General features: G+C 46.5%; 2 protein-coding genes across 5 annotated transcripts; one reads left to right on the top strand and one right to left on the bottom strand.

Annotated features, from left to right (window-relative positions):
- The first annotated feature begins 1108 nt into the window (after nucleotides 1–1108).
- On the top strand, nucleotides 1109–5648 carry LOC144102090 (uncharacterized). Its single transcript, XM_077635374.1, has 5 exons — nucleotides 1109–1366; nucleotides 2193–2828; nucleotides 3882–3988; nucleotides 4226–4349; nucleotides 5516–5648. The coding sequence occupies exons 2-5, from the start codon at nucleotides 2522–2524 to the stop codon at nucleotides 5521–5523; spliced, it is 546 nt and encodes a 181-aa protein (XP_077491500.1). The 5' UTR covers nucleotides 1109–1366; nucleotides 2193–2521; the 3' UTR covers nucleotides 5524–5648.
- Nucleotides 5291–9043, bottom strand: LOC144102088 (uncharacterized). 4 transcript variants are annotated; one of them, XM_077635372.1, is made up of 7 exons: nucleotides 8542–9043; nucleotides 8170–8232; nucleotides 7830–7895; nucleotides 6977–7030; nucleotides 6569–6631; nucleotides 6430–6483; nucleotides 5291–6372 (listed from the first exon to the last, which is right to left on the bottom strand). In XM_077635372.1, the coding sequence occupies exons 1-7, from the start codon at nucleotides 8857–8859 to the stop codon at nucleotides 5599–5601; spliced, it is 1392 nt and encodes a 463-aa protein (XP_077491498.1). In that variant the 5' UTR covers nucleotides 8860–9043; the 3' UTR covers nucleotides 5291–5598. The 4 variants fall into 4 exon arrangements, with proteins under 4 accessions (XP_077491498.1, XP_077491499.1, XP_077491496.1 ...); XM_077635373.1 differs by having other exon boundaries at nucleotides 6569–6628; XM_077635370.1 differs by having other exon boundaries at nucleotides 5291–6483; nucleotides 8542–9042.
- Nucleotides 9044–18804: the final 9761 nt, after the last annotated feature.

Here is an 18804-nt window from a genome sequence, read left to right as displayed (position 1 = left end):
CGCAGTTGTACACAAATCGTCTGCTTCAGAGAAGTATCTGTACGTCGTTGCGTCATTTCCTTCCCTTCGCCTTTCTGATGGAAGGTAGTCATATTGTTCTTAGACTAGATTGGAAGGAAAACTAAACCGATTGTCGCTGAAATTTTCGACTAATTGGGTGCAAATACCTCCCGTGATGTAAAGCCGGCTGGACCGGGCAGGCGGCTCCGCAGCGGCTCGGTGCCCTTCAGTAGGGTGCCTCGATGCGCGCGCCCTCTCCGCGGAGCGGCGGAGAGGGCGCGCGCATCGAGGCACCCTACCCTTCAGTGCCTAACGGCGCCTCTAGCGGCCAGTGCTGACCCTATATGAAACTGAGGCGGAAGTTTCGTGACCAGAAAAAAAGCATTGAAGGACTCTGCTAATACGAATAAGCGAAACGAGCGACTCCATTTCATATGTTCACCCTACGGCTCAACTGCATTACGGATAGGCCAAGCGAGTCCGCCGGGTTCGTATGTGTTATGTCGGCGATTACGGAGAGCGAGTTCACAAGTTTTAGCGAATATAAATGGTCCCCGAGCGTAGTTTTGACAACAGTGACCTGAAATCGAGAATTGTTTACATCTAAGGACGCAAATACATCAACGGGAAGCGCCGCTGCGAGGCGGTGTGACCCAGTCTGTCGGTTAATTATGCAGGCGCCCGCGGCGGCAGCTACAGTCGTCGGCGTCGCTTGAGGGCAACAAATTACCATTTTGTTGATCTGAAATGGGTGCCGAACATACCTCTAGATAAACCAATTTAAATTCAAGTGCTGGGCACAACAGAAAAAGCAAAAAAAAAGCAGTTACAACGATTCAGAAACGCCGGCCCTACGCGTTGTCAACAACCTGGCTATGAAGCATTCCCCAGGCTTGTGCTCGCATTCTTCGGCGATTCTTGCAAAAGTTATCGCACCGCGCAAATAAGTAAACCCGCAACCGGCGTAAAAGAGATGAGCTTGCTTAACCTAAGTGGAACGCAGCTTGCTATTCATGCCGAACTAACGCGCAATTCCTGCCTGTATACAGATGCATATACACGATTTCAGTTTCGATACCTGGGGGCTGCCATATTGCTAGACCCCAGCGCCGCGTAGCGGCGTTGCCGTTACGGGCTGTTACTTTTGGCTTGGGCTGCTCGGGCTGCGTTGCGTCTCAGCGTGTTTTGGAGTGCAGCTCGTCGTTCTGCCGGCACCCGCTCGCAAAATAAATCTGCCGAAACGTAGCAGTGGTGAGCTTGAAGCCGTATACGTGTGCATTTTGAAAGGCGCAAGCGGCTGGAAGCGCTGGTGGTCAAGGCAACCAACCGCCCGTTATTGCATCGACGGAGCAAACGATCACGATAGGTGAGTGTCTGTGCTACTTACTACTAAAATAATGCATAACCGTAGTAAACAAATAAATATCGTTTTTTTAACGGCTGCGTAGCGTGTTACAGTCTTTGTAAGTTACCGCGGGCCACCTGACATTCAGCGGAATGAAGGGCCGGCAGTCCGCTGACTGCGGAGTCGTCGATCTGCGCTGCCTTCTGCCACCGATGGGCTGGCGTTCCGAAATTACTCGCGAGGGCTCCGGCAATCCCGCACAGTTCGTCTTTGGCCGCATCTGACGTGTACCGTACGTTCTACTACATGTAAATCCTTCGAATTAGCTTCGTCAGTACGCGTGCTCTTTCCCGTTGTCGGCCGCGTCCCACATAGCCACACCACTGCAATGTGGAACTCGCTCGATGCGTCACGAAACAGAAAGTTGGAAAGAACGATATTGGTATACCCTTCACGCCTCGTACGTAGGCTGCACGAGCGCACGCAGCCGTGAGAGCGCAATTTGATTATGTGCGAGGCAGTGTTAGTTGATAGGCTGCCCAGTTGCCGAAATATGTGTAAGGTCGCCAACTCCTGTTGCGTCAGAGTATTTTGCGCAACTATATGTGCTTTGCGATCGGACTTGTGTGCCTTGTATTCGGGCAGTTAACCAGCATTATCGCATCTGTTTTGCACTGCTCAAATTTCAAGAACGCAGAAGCAACTGTGGGATCCATATTATGGCAGCACTACAGTGAACTCATGATCGTACATATCTCCTTAAGAGCTGTAGCGCCCAATGCACTTTTGCCGCCCTTTGGAGGTATCTTTATTGTAATGTCCTTTTCATGCCGTCTTTTTTTTTCAGATGGTGACATCCATGCTCATCCCCTGCTCGTGCAGCAGTGGACAGATGACACCAAACCCTGGCCAAGCATAACAAGTGCTCATATTGTATGCTACTTGATTAGATCAAAGGCCTGTGATCTTAAAGAGGCAGAGGCGTACAAAAGCCTGGACTCTTATAACCAGCTGCAGTGCGGTTGGGTGGGCCGGGTGCTGAGTCACGAAGCAGCTGCTGATATTGTGTATGTGAAGGCCGATGTGCGACCCTCTCAGGCAGCAAACAAAAAACCATGGTCGCCATGGGCCTGTGTGCGGAAGAATGGTCAAGTGGTGACTGCTGGTTGTTCTTGCATGGCTGGAAAAGCACGTGTTTGTAGCCATATTGGTGCCCTGTTGTGGAAGCTAGAAATGGGCATCCAGCTAGGCATCACTGGCATCTCATGTACCGACAAGACGGCAGCTTGGAATCGGGGTACAAAGAAAAATGTTGAGCCGGCCCTTCTCAATTCCATGTCCTTCAATCTTAAGAGGTCAACGGTGGACCCCGCAAGCACGCAGCACCCTAGGCCGACCCGAAAGGTCAAGCATTTTGCAAGCAAAGAAGAACTCGCAGACCACATCAAGAAGTCACCTTATGGCGAGCTCTTCAATATTCCTGGTGAGTATTGCTGAGATGACACACATCTATTAAACAAGCTGGTTGCCGGTGTAGTAATATGAGTGTGCTTTGCTGGTATTCAGTGTCAGATAACATTGTCACTTGCTGCATATAGTACGAGTAAGGCTCTACAACAAGGAAGTGGCAAGTGATCAAAGTCATTAGTTTCTAGAAGTTCAGTAGCACAATGAGGACCATGGACACTCATGAGTGAAAACTGATCTAAGATATAGAGCTTATGTACTTTATATGGAATACACATGCAGCTCATTTTGGAAGCCAGTCATTTTCGCAGACAGAGGAGAAAACAATTGTCACATTTTGAAGATATTTCACATTCCAAGAAAAATCTGTTTGCAAGCATATGTGAATGAGAAAAATCATGAACCTGTTTGAATTCTGTGTAATGGCTGGCTGGACGACAAATTTTCGTATTGTCGGTAACACAGAACACGAATAATGAGAGCTTCATTTCTTTCCAAGGGAAGAGAAGCCATTTTTGAGAACTCCGGCTCATAAGAAAAAAAATTTGCTCATTGACACGTGTATCTGGGAGAGAATGAATGCTGCATTTAATGTAAAAAAAAAGTTCACCGCTGTATGTGTTTAGTCCCGTTTTGCAGTGTTCCGTATGAAAGAGATGATTTCTTTCTTAGTTAGAGCTGCATATTCAGTGCAGTTATGTGCTGTGAGGATAAACTGAAATGGAACACTGTAAGGAGAAAAATAGAGTGTAAGTGTAAAAGGGATCTATATCTTTGAATGTTAGTTTGTGGAAAGACTTTGCCAAGCATTGACAATTCCTCGGAGGACATGTGCTAGCCACATATGAAAAATTTTCATTGTAGAACATATTTTCTACTTTTTTGATGAATGCAGTTGCAAGTGAACACTGGGCTGATCCATCCACTTATTCATTCTTGTCCTGATTGCACTGTCATATTTTTGAAAATGTAGGTAGTACATTGACTACTATATGTAGGTGCGAGTTTGAGTGCATTTCATGGAATGAAATTGGCTGTTAGGCATTGTGGTGATGCTTTTCATTTGCAGGCACCCTTCTCCAAAACACATTGATGACGACGAGAAGGGAGATCCAGCAACCTTCTCAGGCACCAGCAAGTGTCCAGAGGCAACAAGCGACACATCACTCAGAGAAGGTAGCGACAAAAATGCATAAGCCTTTGTCATGCATGAACATAACTTGACTCATTTATCTTGAATTGGAGTGCAAGCTTTAGGAATGACCTGAACCCACAGCCATGCTCAATGTAATCTTGCTGACAAGGCAGTGTTGCCGCCCTTTTATTGTTGCTTAAACTGTTATAGTCAGACTTCTTAACATCTTTGCCCTTAATAAAAATTTATAACTAGACTAATGAAGACATTTTTTTCAGGTTGCCTTCCAGTCACCGAAGTGCAAAGAAAGGCAGCTGAACAAAGTGGAGCCACCAGTGGACGACTTCGAGATTACTCTCGAAAGACCTCTGTGCAACCTCAACTTCGGAAAGCTGCTTGGAAGTGAGCGAGCAGTGGATAAGCTCAGCCTTACTATGACCTCTGCAAAAAAAATTGAAGCTGCCACAAGGGAGCAAAGAAACTGTGCCGAGTGGTTTTCCCACCGCAAGGGCAGGATAACTGCTTCATTGTTCAAAGATGTTTGCCGTTCCAAACGATTGAATTGCGAGTCATTAATGGAGAGAATACTTAATGACAACTGCATTACCAGCCTTGCCGTGCAGTATGGCATAAATTATGAGCAGTTAGCGAAACAGCGTGCTCTTGCTGCTTTTCAAACAAAGCATACAAATTGCAGACTCGAAGATTGCGGTTTGATGATTCATCCAAGGTATCCGTATCTTGGGTGTAGTCCAGACGGTTTGCTTGTCTGCGATTGCCACCCCCCAGCACTTTTAGAGGTTAAATGCCTATATAGCTTGCGGCATGTACATCCGGACGAATTAATTAAGGAGGGGCAGTGCAAGGCAGATTTTTGCTTAGATTCTGCAGGTGTACTAAAGGCAGCACATAAATACTACTACCAAGTTCAGGCACAGCTGCATTTGAACCTGGTAGGGAGCACTGTTTGCTACCTGTACTTGCATGTAGACCAAGGGGGAGCATTGATTCCAGTCAAGAGAGATGAAGGATTCATGGAAACCCACATTAATAATCTTGAAAGCTTTTTTGAGAGCATAATATTGCCTAGGCTGTGAAGGGAGTTGCTTGCTAAATTTACGAAGATAACATAAGTCTCAGCTGGATGATGCCTTTATGGTGCAGTGGATATAACCAAGGCTGATGATGCACAGCAGGAACTTCCTCCTCCTTGCACAGCTGTCTCCTAAAGACGCAGCGGCCATAGAGTGCACTGTTAGTGATGCCTGTGTTCTGCATTTTTTGCTTTCTTAGAGTGTTAATCGCACATTCGCATTTGAAATAAATGAGTCAAGCCCTAACAGTACTGGGATTGAAGCTGAACCTTTATTGTTCTTGCTGCTCTTTGATCAGAGGGCCCTTCAGATTGCATAGGCCAGCACAAACGAAAACAATCGTGTTGATATGCTTCCTTGACTTGATAGGCAAAGCCTGCTTAAAAATTCGATAAGTCTTTATCCGATTGATAGCGCGTTCCACATGGATGCGCAGTGAAGCGATTCGCCTGGTTTTTGTCACTTCTTTTTCAGACAGTTGACTCTTTCCTAAAAGACAACAAATATGAGCATTTCAAACCCAGAGGTGCATGAAAGCTTGCAATGTAGAGAACAGTCTACATACCTCTGGTGAAGGCCGGTACATTCATGCGGATTCCTTGTGCTTCAAGATGTGCCTCAAGCTTGAATCCACGATCTGCCATAATTTCGTCGCCTGGGAGTAAATAGTCCTCCACACCACATGTCCGAAATATGTATTTATCGGAGGCCCTTCCACCATATACATCTGATACAAACATGATTAGCCCGTTGGGCGCTATGACTGTCAAAAACTTGATAGTATTTGACCCTTTGTATGCGCTGTAGCTCTGTGCCCTTGCCATTAATTTCTTGGGTCTTTGCAACCACGCCTCTGTGCAGTCAAATATGCATGTTGTGCGGTCGTAGCCATTCTTGACAAAGGTGTACGGCATACTGTCATACACTACTGACCGAGGCAGCCACACCACTATGTCTTCCATTACTTTAGCTAAGGTGGACATCATACTTGAGAATATTGTTGACACTGTCGCAATTGAAATGCTGAATCTTCTTGCAAGGTCCCCACAGAGGAGCCCAAGTCTTAGTCTCATAAGTGTGAGCAACAGCTGTTGTTCTAAACCCAATATTCCCCCTACTTTTGTGCCATTGGCCCTCAGTAAAAGAATGAGCTTATTAAAAGCATCAAACGGGAGGCCAGTGTAGAAGTGTACGTCTTGTGGCGTTAAGTACTGAAAGTGAATGCTTCTCATTGTAAGAGGAGTGTTTGAACTGTCATTTGTGTCTGCATATGTGTGGTCTGGGACTGGTTCCTCCAATTCCCACTGTGTAGAGTTGTCTTTCTTCTCCACCTGAAATAATAAACAATCTTTTATATTGTTTTGAGAATCCATTTTCTTATAAATTACCTTCATTTCTGTTTCCTCCCTTGACAAACTGCTGTTTTGTTGGTCAGCGGCCATCTGTCGGAAAAATGCAGGAAAAGAAAAACATGAAGGCAATGCAGGTTGTCTTGGTTGGAAAAGTGAACTTTGTATGAGCACTCACAGTTGTTTCTTCAAAGCTAGCATCTAGGCGAGACGAAGCAGCATCAGTTTTCAATGAGACCTGCTAGAAAAAAAGAGGCAACATCAGAAACGACCGTCTGGAAGCTCGGACAGCATGCAAGCTTATATCCAGTTTACTGGTGCATAGCAAGCTCGTTTTTGGAAATTAATACAGATTTGATAGTTATAGCCATGAGGGTTAACAACTTGCTGGCAGAAAAACACAAGAATGGCAAAAACGGCCTATTTCAGTATGTAGTGGACCTGTATGTGCATGCATGCTTACATCTAGTTTGTTGCTGGTTGCAAATACATGTTGAACATTACTGATAACCTGTGAAAGAAAGTGCAACAGATGGCTGCAATTTAGCTTCAGCAACAAAGGAATGATGAGAGCATGCATACTTACACTCACTCCGTGGCTGAAAGGCAGGCTGACCGAGTGATGTCCGATACAAACAACCTGCCAACAGAGAAGTACATTAGCTGTGAGTCTACTTTCTCAGCACATTGCAAAGCATCAAATAGTGAATGCACACTAACACTGTTTGCTGATTGAGGACAGGCTTGCTATGGAATCTTCTGTGTTGGATGAGACATGTTATGAAACAGTGCAAATAACCCTGATCTCAAATTATCTAGCATGTGATGATGCTTAACAAGCTTCTCCGTACAATAACTCTGGCTTCACTAGAACAGTCATAGCTTGTCGAGACAGATTCAGTGCAAATGACATGACAAATGCCTCGCACCTTTTGTGTGCTATACGTGAGTGTGTTGCTCCAGACGTCACTCTGCATAGGACCTCTTGCATGCTCAAATATTTTGGGAAAATTTCCCTCACAGTGCTACACTCTGTTTAGGCAACAAATTGCACAATACTCAAAATCATGAGCTCTGAAAGCCAGTGCACTGCACAATTCCTTTTCTCTGCTTTACATGGCGGCATCAGCATAGATACGTGCCTAAAGCCATCTGCCTACCATTGTATAACTAGATATGGTACTTGATGCCTTTGTTGCACTGTATGATCTTTCTAGAAGACTCGCGTTTGTGAAATTGCTGTTCTGTATATTTTTTGTACACGAGTCTCATTTCTTGCTCGAATTTCACAGCTGTGCATTCGTCTGAACCGAATATTTGAGACTGCTGTGTTTTTATTGCTTTGAAACACCTTGCCACCTGTCTGTACTTCAGCCCGCTCCTGTAGAAGCCCGATAAATGCTAACAATATTGTGAAATAATAAATGCGCATTTCTTACATTGTGCGGTGGCGTCTGCTGAACTGCATCAGATGCTTCGGACTCGTCACTTGGGCTTTCTTGTCTCTAAAATGCGAAACAAGTGTAACGTGAGCAACAGCTAGCAAGGCAGCAATGTGGGCTAGTTGGTTGTACATTTGATGGGAATAACGCGCTACACAAGGAAAAACAACAACTGAAACGACGGCGCTTGGACTTTGGTGGGAATAACCCGCTACACGAGGAAAAACGACAACTGAAACGAGGCGTCGTTTCAGTTGTTTTTCCGTGTGCAGCGCGTTATTCCCATCAAATGTAACGTGAGTTCCAGCATTTCCATGTACAGACTCAACAATCTGACCTTTCGTTTGACAGGTGGTGGACCACGGTCATCGCGCATCAGGCATCTGCGGCCGTGGATGACCTGAAACGATTATTATTTCTACTAACGGAAATAAAAAGCGCTCCTGTACATCACATATGGCGGTGGTGAAGTTGTAACGCTGCACTTTTACGTTATCGACAACGTTTTAAGTTCAATCTGTGGCCAACCAGCGCATATCGCACCGCTGTCGCGAAACGTGCCCGGTGATGGAGCAAGCAATGGAAAAAAAAAAGTGACAAATGCTGTCCGTGCTTTTACGCATGCAAAATGCAGCATAATAAACATTTAAGCTCTGCAGCAAGCAAATTGCATGTTTACTATACGTAAAACGACAATAATTGTACTTGCCTTTCGCTCGTAGCCGAGATTCAGCATGGGCAGTGGGTTTTGCTCCGTTCGCTTGCCATCGACGAAATGCAGAGAACAGACGCGCGAGTTTGTAGTCGGGGCAAAGTCCTTTCTGTTAACCAGCGACGTCCACTGACGATTCAAGTCGGGGTCGACGAGAAATCGGTGCAACATGAACATGTCACACCCGCACTGAGACCTGGACACAGCATGCTTGGCGCAAGTGCTATCGGCGATGTTTTTCCTTTTACGCTGGTTGTTGCCACAGCCGACGACTACGCAGTGCTGACCAGTTGAAGTTCGCGCCGAGTACGGCATCGCGGCATTAGTTGCGAAAGGCGAGAAAATCACGATAAGGTACGGATATCTGTAAACAAGCTACGCCGAGAAGGTAAGAGCCGGCGATGTAACAGCCCGCAGCCAGTTGGCCACCGTGGCAGGCTGGAGAAGCGCGCGGTTCGAGAGTATTTTCTCCCTCTCCCAGCAGCCCTCGGTAAAATCGTGTATAGACCTCCTTCACCCCGCGCGACGTCACCAAGATGCGGTGGCGCTGATGTCAGCAGCGACTTTCGCATGTTAAACGAACCAGGGGCCGAATCCACGAAACAGGTTCCGCCTGCCCGTGCCTACCGCAGCTACCGGCGGCTGCATTATGCCTGCGCATTGCAGAAGCAGCATGTATTGACCAGTTGCGTCACTGTTGGATCCACGTAATCGAATAAAAGTAAATTTAAATTAGCCTCGATAGGTTTCTCGCAGATAAATACCGCATTAGGAAACTGGCTAACAGGGAATGGGCCGCGGTAGTAAAGCGCGATGTCTGGGAGTCGATCGGCACTGCCACTCAATGTATAATAGCATGCAAGTTACTGTGTTCATTCACCTGAACACCAGCATAGTACGCGTATAACAGCGCAAAGAAAAAAAGCACATATGTAGCTGCACACGTATTTATCACCTTGAGCCGGCAGGTTCACTCGCTCCCAAGAAATTCGTTCTTTTGTTAACAGCAAAGCATGTTTAATGGCGCGTTTTATGGCATTTAATATTTACTTGAAACTGTTTCTTAATATGACCGACGTAATTTTTTGATTCGAGCAGAAAGAAATGTCTGGTAAGTTGTGTCAATCTTGCGCGGTCACGTTGGCGTGCTTAGAATAGCGTACCTTAAGTGCGCTAAAAGCCACATGCTTTTTCATTGCATCATGCATGCGTCATATTTCATGAGGTAGTACATGATAGCGAAGCTTGTTCGGAAAGAAGCAGCGGCAGGCGTGCTACTAACAGACACGTCACGAGATTGAGAGGGGACGCGGCAATTAAAAGTTTTTCGTTATTTATATGCATGCGATAAGTCACTAAATTTCGTGAAAATATGAAATTGCTACGCTAGTTTCAGTAATGCCTTTTTTTAGCCATACGTGGTGCCGTTATTCGGTGATCACTTGGCAGTATCGGCGAAGCTGCGAAGAACTGCTGCTAAAGGCTTTTTACTTCTACTGCGGTAGCGGTACCGGCTTTGACAGACAAGCGCACGTGTGAAGCCTGCAATATAACCGGCTTTATCATCGACGGCGGCGCCTCAACCCGGCACCAGAGCTGCACCTACGTCGCAATACGTCAGGGCCTGGACTTTACAAAAGGAGCCCCGCAACCTCGGCCAGTTTCACTTGGCAGTAGCGGCGAAGCTGCGAAGAACTGCTGCTAAAGGCTTTTTGCTTCTACTGCTGGTTAGTTATAAATGAGACGTACTCACATTTTTTTTAATTTTAATTTTACGCTTCGTCGCTGCTGCCACTTTTGACTTTGGCTACTTACATATGTTCTCTGCATGAGTTGCTCCTGAAGTGCTTTAGCTTTTTCTTGTGACACTGACTGTGCGTTTTGCAAACTGCCTTATAGCTTGCTATCTTTTGTCATCTAACAATGAGTAAGGAAGTGAAAGATTTAGCAAAAGCCTTTGATGATTTCAAGCGCGAAATAAGGGCTGATCTGCGAAATTTGAAAGACAGTGTGAAGCACTGTAGTGACATATGTGACGGCGTCAACGAAATCAAATCTGAGATACGGAAAGAAGTTCTAAGACTGACTAAACAAAATGAGGAACTAACTGCTGAAAACCGAAAGCTGACCGAAAATAATGAAGAACTCGAGCAGTATATGAGAGCGAACAATTTCGAACTAAAAGGTGTACCTCAGGAAGGCAATGCGGCAGACAGTGATAAGGATTGGAAGCCTAGCTGGTAGAAGAGCCGATTGTTGATTCTGATATCGATGTGTGCCACCGCGTCAGTACCTTCACATCCGACGAGAAGAACATTGTCGTCCGTTTTGTGCAGCGCACAAAGCGAGACAATCTCTTGTTGAAATGTAAGAAGCAGAAAATTGACACCAAAGACCTTGACTATGGCGGCGAAGGCACTCCTGTGTACGTGAACGAACACCTGACTGGCACAAACAAAAAACTCGGTGCAGCCATTGCTCAAAAGGAAAGGTCTGGATGGAAGTTTGTGTGGTTTGCTCGCGGCCGAATTCTGGCTAGGAAGGACGAGGAGGCAGACATTGTGAGGATAGCAAATATGGCAGGTATTGCGAAGATTTCAAGCTAGATACCATGACCCGCATTTTTTTGTGCTACAGAAACCCCTGAAATGGACAGGCAGGGAAATTGTTGTTCCTATTATGACAGCCCTACATTCAACAAAACGTACACAAATAGGGATGGACTGCTTGCTACGATGCACCTGATTATGAGAAGTGTTAAAAACAAGATAGATGATTTCGAAATGTTTCTCGACTCACATACGGTAAATTTTGATGTAATAGTCTTTACTGAGACATGGTTGACGTACGCCGATGTGCCGCCACACATTCAGGGTTATAAGAGCGTAACCATTAGCAGAGAAAATAGGAGAGGCGGCGGCATAGCCATATACTTCAAAAATTGTTATCCATATGCACTTTTTCATCATCTAACTAAGATGAACGAAAATATCGAAAGCCTTTTTGTTAAGATATCTAATGTGGTGATCGGTGCACTGTACAGGCCGCCATCCGGCATTGTAGCCGAATTTATAATTTTTTTTCGAAAACGTCCTGGAATCACTTGGGAATCTAGCTGCCTCTTTTGTCATTCTCGGCGATGTGAACATTGGTACACTATCTGATGGACCATGCGCAAAGGAATTTCTAGATATTGTTCATGAGCATGCATGCAAAAATATGATAACGTTACCAGCGAGGATTACTTCAAATACAGCCACGTGTATTGATGTCTGCGTCACGAACATTGAAGTCGAGAAACTGTCTGCTGGTGTGATAACAAGCAATATCAGTGACCACATGCCAATCTTTTGCCTGGTCTTTGTCGCGGAGAAAAACTATGGCAAAGGGAAGCGTAACAGGTTTCTGGTTCGTACAATGAACGAAAACACGTTGGAACACTTCCGTTCTCTTCTAGAGCAAGCAGACTGGGATCCCATATTTATAGACACCAACCCAAAATGAGCGTATAAAAAGTTTCTTCAGTATCTTTCGTGCTATAACGCAGCTTTTCCTCTGTGAGAAAGTAAGACAATAAATAAAATGTACCATGCTTTCATAAATAATCGTGATCCTACTCTGCTTGCTGAGTATAAAAAGTTCAGGAATAGACTGAATTCGGACTTGAAAAAACCAAAATCCGGTTTCTATCACCAAAAGTTTACCCAGATTAATGGAGACCAGAAAAGAATGTGGGACGTGGTTAACCACCTTATGAGCAGAAAGCAGACACGAGATGGTGTGCAAGAGATACTGAGCGGCAACGAGCACGTCGATGGACAGGAACTGGCAGATAAAATGAATCGTCGCTTTGTTAATATTGGCCACTATGATGGACAAAATACGTGCACAGATAACAACCCGCAAGGACATAGCCTGCCAGAATCGATCATGTTTTTGCCATCTACTCCTGCTGAAATTGAGAGAAATATCACGCAACTAAGGAATGGTGCCGCAGCTGGTGACGACGGAATAAAAGCCCCGCCGCTGAAATACACCGCATCTATTATTAGTCAAATACTGGCACGTATGATTAATGCAATGCTTGAGTCTGGAGAGTATCCTGAAGAACTAAAAATGGCCAAAGTCACACCCTTATATAAAGGTGATGGAGTACTAGACATTAATAACTATCGCCCGATTTCAGTCCTGCCAGTTTTTTTTAAAATATTTGAAGGTGTTATAAGTTACCGACTCGTGTCTTTTTTTGAAAAGCATCAGATTATACTCAGTATGGATTTCAAAGGAAAATCAACGGAAATGGCCCTGATTCCACCTTCCGACGCAGCCGTGAGTAGCGCCAAGAGAAGGCATCGTGACAAGACCCCGGGCAGCGAGGGTCGACCGCAAGGATCTTCATGTTTGCGTCGCAGATCTGCGAGAAATTTCACAGGCAGACAATCTTGGACGTGAACTTCCATTGTCGAGGTCGCGGCTTTCGAACCCACGCGGTCAGAAAACCAGTCTACTCACGATCATGGTGTTCATCGCGTAGTACCCTTTGCGGCTCCAGAATGCTGCCCGGTTTGCTGGGTCTCCGCGCGGCGCTTTTATGACAATCAGCGTGCCGTCGACGCAGCCGACGACGCCGGGGATGGAGCCGCGGGGAAGGAAGGTCGCCTTCGCTGCCGCTTTTTCCTCGGGGTGCGCCGGGAAACTCACCCATGCCATCTGTGCGCCGACTTTGCATATGTCCTCAGCCACGCGCCGCACGCACTTGCTGACCGTCGGTTGTGCGAGGCCGACGGTCTGCTGGTTGCCGACGCTCACTTGAAAGCCCCCGGAGGCAAAAAAAAAAAAAAACGGAGAGCGCACAGCACCTGCCGCCGCACCGACAAAGCGCTCGTCCGTACGCCTCGCAGTTCGTCTGCAAGTTCGCCGCACAACCACTCCACTTTCTCCTTATCGAGTCGAAATAACCGACGGAAGAGCTCGTTCGGCAAGTCATACGCGTCCTCGTACACCGTCCTTTGTCGTTGCTGGCTCCGACGTTGCCGCCTCCGCCACCAATAAATAGCAGACGCCGCCGCCGCCATTTTCCCTCAAACTCTCTAGACCGACTCTTCGCGGTCGCAAAAAACACTCTAAATCCTCGGGCATAATTAGGTGTGCAACGTCATGCGTTTTTTCTTGTCCGTGACGCCATTGCAGCTTCCCGTGACGCAACTTTTCAAAATGGCGCCGGCGACCAATAGGAGCGGGCATTTTAGAGCGCTCTCAATTGTAGAGCGGTCGGAGCGAGTTCCGTAATCCGGGCCCTGCAGCAGAGTGCGGATGAAGTTTCACTCGTGCTTTGATTTCAGCCACGGATAGCCATCGTCGTTAAAAAGCGCGGGAACACAGGACACACGAAAGGAAGAAAAGTTCTTCCTGAGCTATAAGTCCGGCCACACAAAAGTGATAAAAATGGCATTATATTCTCATGCCTAATCCATCACTGGCAATTAAATCACGTGAATAAAGAACCAATGAAAGTGTAACTTGCCAGGCTGCCCGACTGAAATCTAGCGGTAGCCCCTCCCATTTGATTCCTCAGGCATGCGATAAACTTCTTGAATGTGTAAACGTGATCAGCAAAAACCATTAAAAGAGAAGCTTGCGGTAGCGACATACACACGTACGCACATGGTGTAGCGCACGTTTTAAAGAATGTGGCTGGGAGATACAACGTTGACGGTGGCCTATTCAGCACCGAGGAAACTGCACAGCGGGGGCAGGCAGGTGAAGCAAAAGCGAAGGCAGCGAAAACAAAAAAGATCAACCATAAGAATCGCTTTGTGCCATGTAATGCCGGGGTGGTGTACAGAATAGCCTGTACTTGCGCAGCTATTTACGTAGGCCAGGTGGTTCGATGCGTGAATATTCGTCTACGGGAGCACTGTAATTCCCACTCCAGTTATTCTCCACGCAATCTTGCTCATTACTGGCGGATAGGCACATGCACTAGTCTTTTTTTTCTTAGCACAGTCATCCTCGTCCAACGTAAAGAGCAGCTAACGCGTGAAATTTTAGATTCCTCGCATATTCACGAGAACCACAGAGGTTTGCTTTACTGACCACCAATTTCACTCCACGTTAAGGAAATCGCCTATTTTTTCGATGAGGCATCTAACCTTAATGCGTGCTTGCACCACGGTGATGAGATGTTTTTTCATCGTCCTCTGTGATGAGTAATTTTGTTTTGTAGCGAGAGCTACACTGGGCCACCAGCCGAGCATTTCGCTGTGGACCAGGGGAGACAGTTGTGCGCATGCGCTGTTACCATGGCAACCGGAAAGGTGCGGCGTGCGCTTCGCTGTCGCCGCGGTCGCGCACCCGCTCCACCGTAGGAGCCGTGCGTGACGTCACGCGGATTAGCAGTTGTGCGCGTGCGCCGATACTACGGTAACCAGAGAGACCCCACAGGTGCGCCGCGCGTTCATCGCCGCACGCCGCTCTACCACCCGAACCGCGCGTCGCATGGCAGCATTGCAGGCGGAGATGTAATGGGCGACTGTTTCACAACGCTTGACATGGATGCAGAGAAGGAGAGTCAAGCCGCTGCTATACGGCGGTATAGACAAGGGAAGACTAACTCTTCCGATCCTGATGTTGTCGCCTGGCACTTGGCTGTCCAACAAAGAGAGAATGAGAGTAAGAATTAAGGCAAAGAGAGCAGCGGAGACGCTCGAACAGAGAGGAACGGCTTGCCAAACGGAGATGCCAGACTGCCGAGCGTAATAGACGGTGCATAGCCTCCGAGATGGAGCCCGATGTCTCTCATTGCCGAACATGCAGCGACCACAACAAGCTCAGCCAGGAACACGTATACCTCTCGCTGCGTATATCCTGACATAGCCGAGATAAGCAAGCCACTACCATCTTTTTTTCACGCTGGATGTTTGTTGCGTTTTTTTCTTGAAAGGAAAACTTATAAGGATCGTTTTTCTGAATAAAAAATCAGTTGCGAGTCTCCGCTTGTGTTACTTGTCTTTCTTTCGTGTGTCCCGTCTTCACACGCTGTTTAAGAATGAATCATTACCAACTAGCCCAAATCGCAGCCTTAATTAGATAAGCTTCTATTGGTTTTTTCTAATCGTTAAAATTTTATTTTTCTCCACTATACTTAAACCCCAATGGTTTGAATGAATCAGTCTCGTTGCTTTAAACTGCAGGGTGAAGATCTTTGCAGAAAGGTATCGCCGCCGCGGTGGCTCAGTGGTTATGGCGCTCGACTGCTGGCCCGAAGGACGCGGGTTCGATCCCGGCCGCGGCGGTCGAATTTCGATGGAGGTGAGATTATAGAGGCCCATGTACTGTGCGATGTCAGTGCACATTAAATAACCCCAGGTGTTCGAAATTTCCGGAGCCCTTCACTACGGCGTCCCTCATAGCTTGAATCGCTTTGGAACGTCAAACCCCCATAAACCATAAGCAGAAAGGTATCAACTGTTCAGCCGTTTCCTTCTCTTCACACGCACCGTATCACGCGCCTTTTTTGCGGTCCGCAATACTCCAGTCCGGCTTCGAACAACAAAGCGCTTCCCGTAGAATTATCGCAGATAGTTTTTTGCAAATTTCCTACTGAGCCGTATTACCCGGGTTAGAACCCGGCCGCGGCGGTCGAATTTCGATGGAGGTGAGATTATAGAGGCCCATGTACTGTGCGATGTCAGTGCACATTAAATAACCCCAGGTGTTCGAAATTTCCGGAGCCCTTCACTACGGCGTCCCTCATAGCTTGAATCGCTTTGGAACGTCAAACCCCCATAAACCATAAGCAGAAAGGTATCAACTGTTCAGCCATTTCCTTCTCTTCACACGCACCGTATCACGCGCCTTTTTTGCGGTCCGCAATACTCCAGTCCGGCTTCGAACAACAAAGCGCTTCCCGTAGAATTATCGCAGATAGTTTTTTGCAAATTTCCTACTGAGCCGTATTACCCGGGTTAGAACCCGGCCGCGGCGGTCGAATTTCGATGGAGGTGAGATTATAGAGGCCCGTGTACTGTGCGATGTCAGTGCACGTTAAATAACCCCAGATGGTCGAAGGCACGGCGAGGCCTTCAGAATGAAGCCAGCTGAACCTTTTGTCCTGTTCTTACAGGCCTTCCTGTGCCATGCTTCAACATCGGATCACGCCTCAAGTACGTGCTATGTTGCCGACAGCTACGATGGTCATCTTTTGCGGCTGCCTGCGTGGAAAGCTACCGCATGGAACGGACTGGCGCATGCGCTCCCTGGGACTACAACTTCGTCGATGATAACGGACCGCACTGGCTATTTAAGCTCAGTCTTCATCGAGCATTCGTGTGGGCACGGCGAGGCCTTCAGAATGAAGCCAGCTGAACCTTTTGTCCTGTTCTTACAGGCCTTCCTGTGCCATGCTTCAACATCGGATCACGCCTCAAGTACGTGCTATGTTGCCGACAGCTACGATGGTCATCTTTTGCGGCTGCCTGCGTGGAAAGCTACCGCATGGAACGGACTGGCGCATGCGCTCCCTGGGACTACAACTTCGTCGATGATAACGGACCGCACTGGCTATTTAAGCTCAGTCTTCATCGAGCATTCGTGTGGGCACGGCGAGGCCTTCAGAATGAAGCCAGCTGAACCTTTTGTCCTGTTCTTACAGGTTAGTAAACAACAAAAATGTTTTAGAAGTGATGATAGGTTCATTATTGTTCTGCCGTGCCCCACAGTGTGTGTTGATCTTGTACTGGAATGTATCTCATTGTTGTTGATACTTGCTGGTGATGTTGAGCAAAATCCTGGGCCTGATACTGTCGAAAAAATGTTCAGTGAGCTCTTGAAAGGACAGAAAGCGCTCATTGAGGATATGAGGCAAGTTAAAGAAAACCAGACTTTGCTTTCCCAGCAATTTGATAAAGTGAATGAGAAGATGCTAGAAATTGAGAGCAATTTATTGAATATGCGCAAAAAAGAAGAAAAACTAGAAGCATTGGTGCATGACCTGGGAGTAACTATCCGTTCACAGCAACAGAAAATAGTCGAGATGGAAGACCGAGGCCGACGAAATAATCTTCTCGTATTCGGAATATCGGAAACTGATAGTGAAACTAGCGTCGAACTTAAGAAGAAAGTATTGGACGATGTGTTCCACGAACGCCTTGGTGTCAGAGTTAACACGGTAGAACGGATACACAGGCTCGGAAAGAGGGGTGTGGACAAGGTGCGCCCAGTGATCGTTCGTTTCTTCGACTACAATGAAAAAATGAATTTATTTAGGAACTGCAAGAAACTAAAGGGCAGCAATACTTCTTTATCACATGATTATTCCCAGGCGACTTTACATAAGCGTAAGAAACTGTGGGCAAGTGCACAGCATGAGAAGGACAATGGCGCAAAGATTCGGCTCGAGCATGACAGGCTTTTTATTGATAAAGAGGAATTTGTCTGGGATGACGACAACCACTGCCGCGTGAGGGTAGAACGCACGCTTGCTACTGTTAATAAAAACGAATGACAGTTTGGGACAAAAGAAAGAAATTTTACATTGATAAATTTGAATGCACGCAGTCTCCTGAATAAAACTACTGAGCTAGAACACATTATCATGCTTTACCAGCCAGATGTCATTGCAGTAACAGAAACATGGTTGCGTCCTGAAATAACTGATAGTGAGATAGTACCACCTACGTATCGAATGATACGTAAGGATCGTGACACGCGCGGTGGTGGTGTGGCGCTTATTTTTAAAGAAGGAATCGAATTTGTTCTTATGAAGGATTGCCCTAACACGGAGAGCATCTGGTGCCGGATAAAAGTTGGTGTTTCTTCTTGTGTTATTGCCGCAGTATATCGACCCCCCAGTGCCCCTATTACATTTCTTGAATCGTTACAAGAATACGTTTCAAATAATGTACCTAGAAACGCAAGTGTGATCATTGCCGGTGATTTCAATTTGCCTAGTATATCTTGGGAGTCACTTGATGCAGGCACAACTGATGCTAAACACTGTGAGGTCATGTTAGACATTGCTTTTAATAATGATCTCACGCAAATTGTCAAACGCACAACAAGGATTGGAGCAAGTACGGAATCAATACTGGACTTGGTTTTTGTAAACAGCAAAATAACTGAATATGATGTGTCCGTTAAGGAAGGGCTTTCTGACCATAACCTTGTTTTAGTTTCTTTCAAACGGCTTAGACCACCGGAAAAAACGAAAAGGCTAACTATTTCTGTTAACGATTTTTCGAATGCTGATGATGTCAGCAT

Source organism: Amblyomma americanum, chromosome 8, assembly GCF_052857255.1.
Source record: "Amblyomma americanum isolate KBUSLIRL-KWMA chromosome 8, ASM5285725v1, whole genome shotgun sequence".
Classification (NCBI taxonomy): domain Eukaryota; kingdom Metazoa; phylum Arthropoda; class Arachnida; order Ixodida; family Ixodidae; genus Amblyomma; species Amblyomma americanum.
Note: the sequence above shows the minus strand (reverse complement) of the source record. Positions and strands in the feature narration are given on the sequence as shown.

What these genes read in the sequence shown, in the direction of transcription:
- LOC144102090 (XM_077635374.1), top strand. Translation starts at nt 2,522, where the DNA reads ATGGCTGGAAAAGCACGTGTTTGTAGCCATATTGGTGCCCTGTTGTGG. An exon ending in CGAGCTCTTCAATATTCCTG is followed by an intron (nt 2,829 to 3,881) that starts GTGAGTATTGCT and finishes TTTCATTTGCAG; the next exon opens with GCACCCTTCTCCAAAACACA. An exon ending in CGACACATCACTCAGAGAAG is followed by an intron (nt 3,989 to 4,225) that starts GTAGCGACAAAA and finishes CATTTTTTTCAG; the next exon opens with GTTGCCTTCCAGTCACCGAA.
- LOC144102088 (XM_077635370.1), bottom strand. Translation starts at nt 8,859, where the DNA reads ATGCCGTACTCGGCGCGAACTTCAACTGGTCAGCACTGCGTAGTCGTC. An exon ending in AGCAGACGCCACCGCACAAT is followed by an intron (nt 7,031 to 7,829) that starts GTAAGAAATGCG and finishes CTCTGTTGGCAG; the next exon opens with GTTGTTTGTATCGGACATCA. An exon ending in CTTTCAGCCACGGAGTGAGT is followed by an intron (nt 6,632 to 6,976) that starts GTAAGTATGCAT and finishes CTTTTTTTCTAG; the next exon opens with CAGGTCTCATTGAAAACTGA.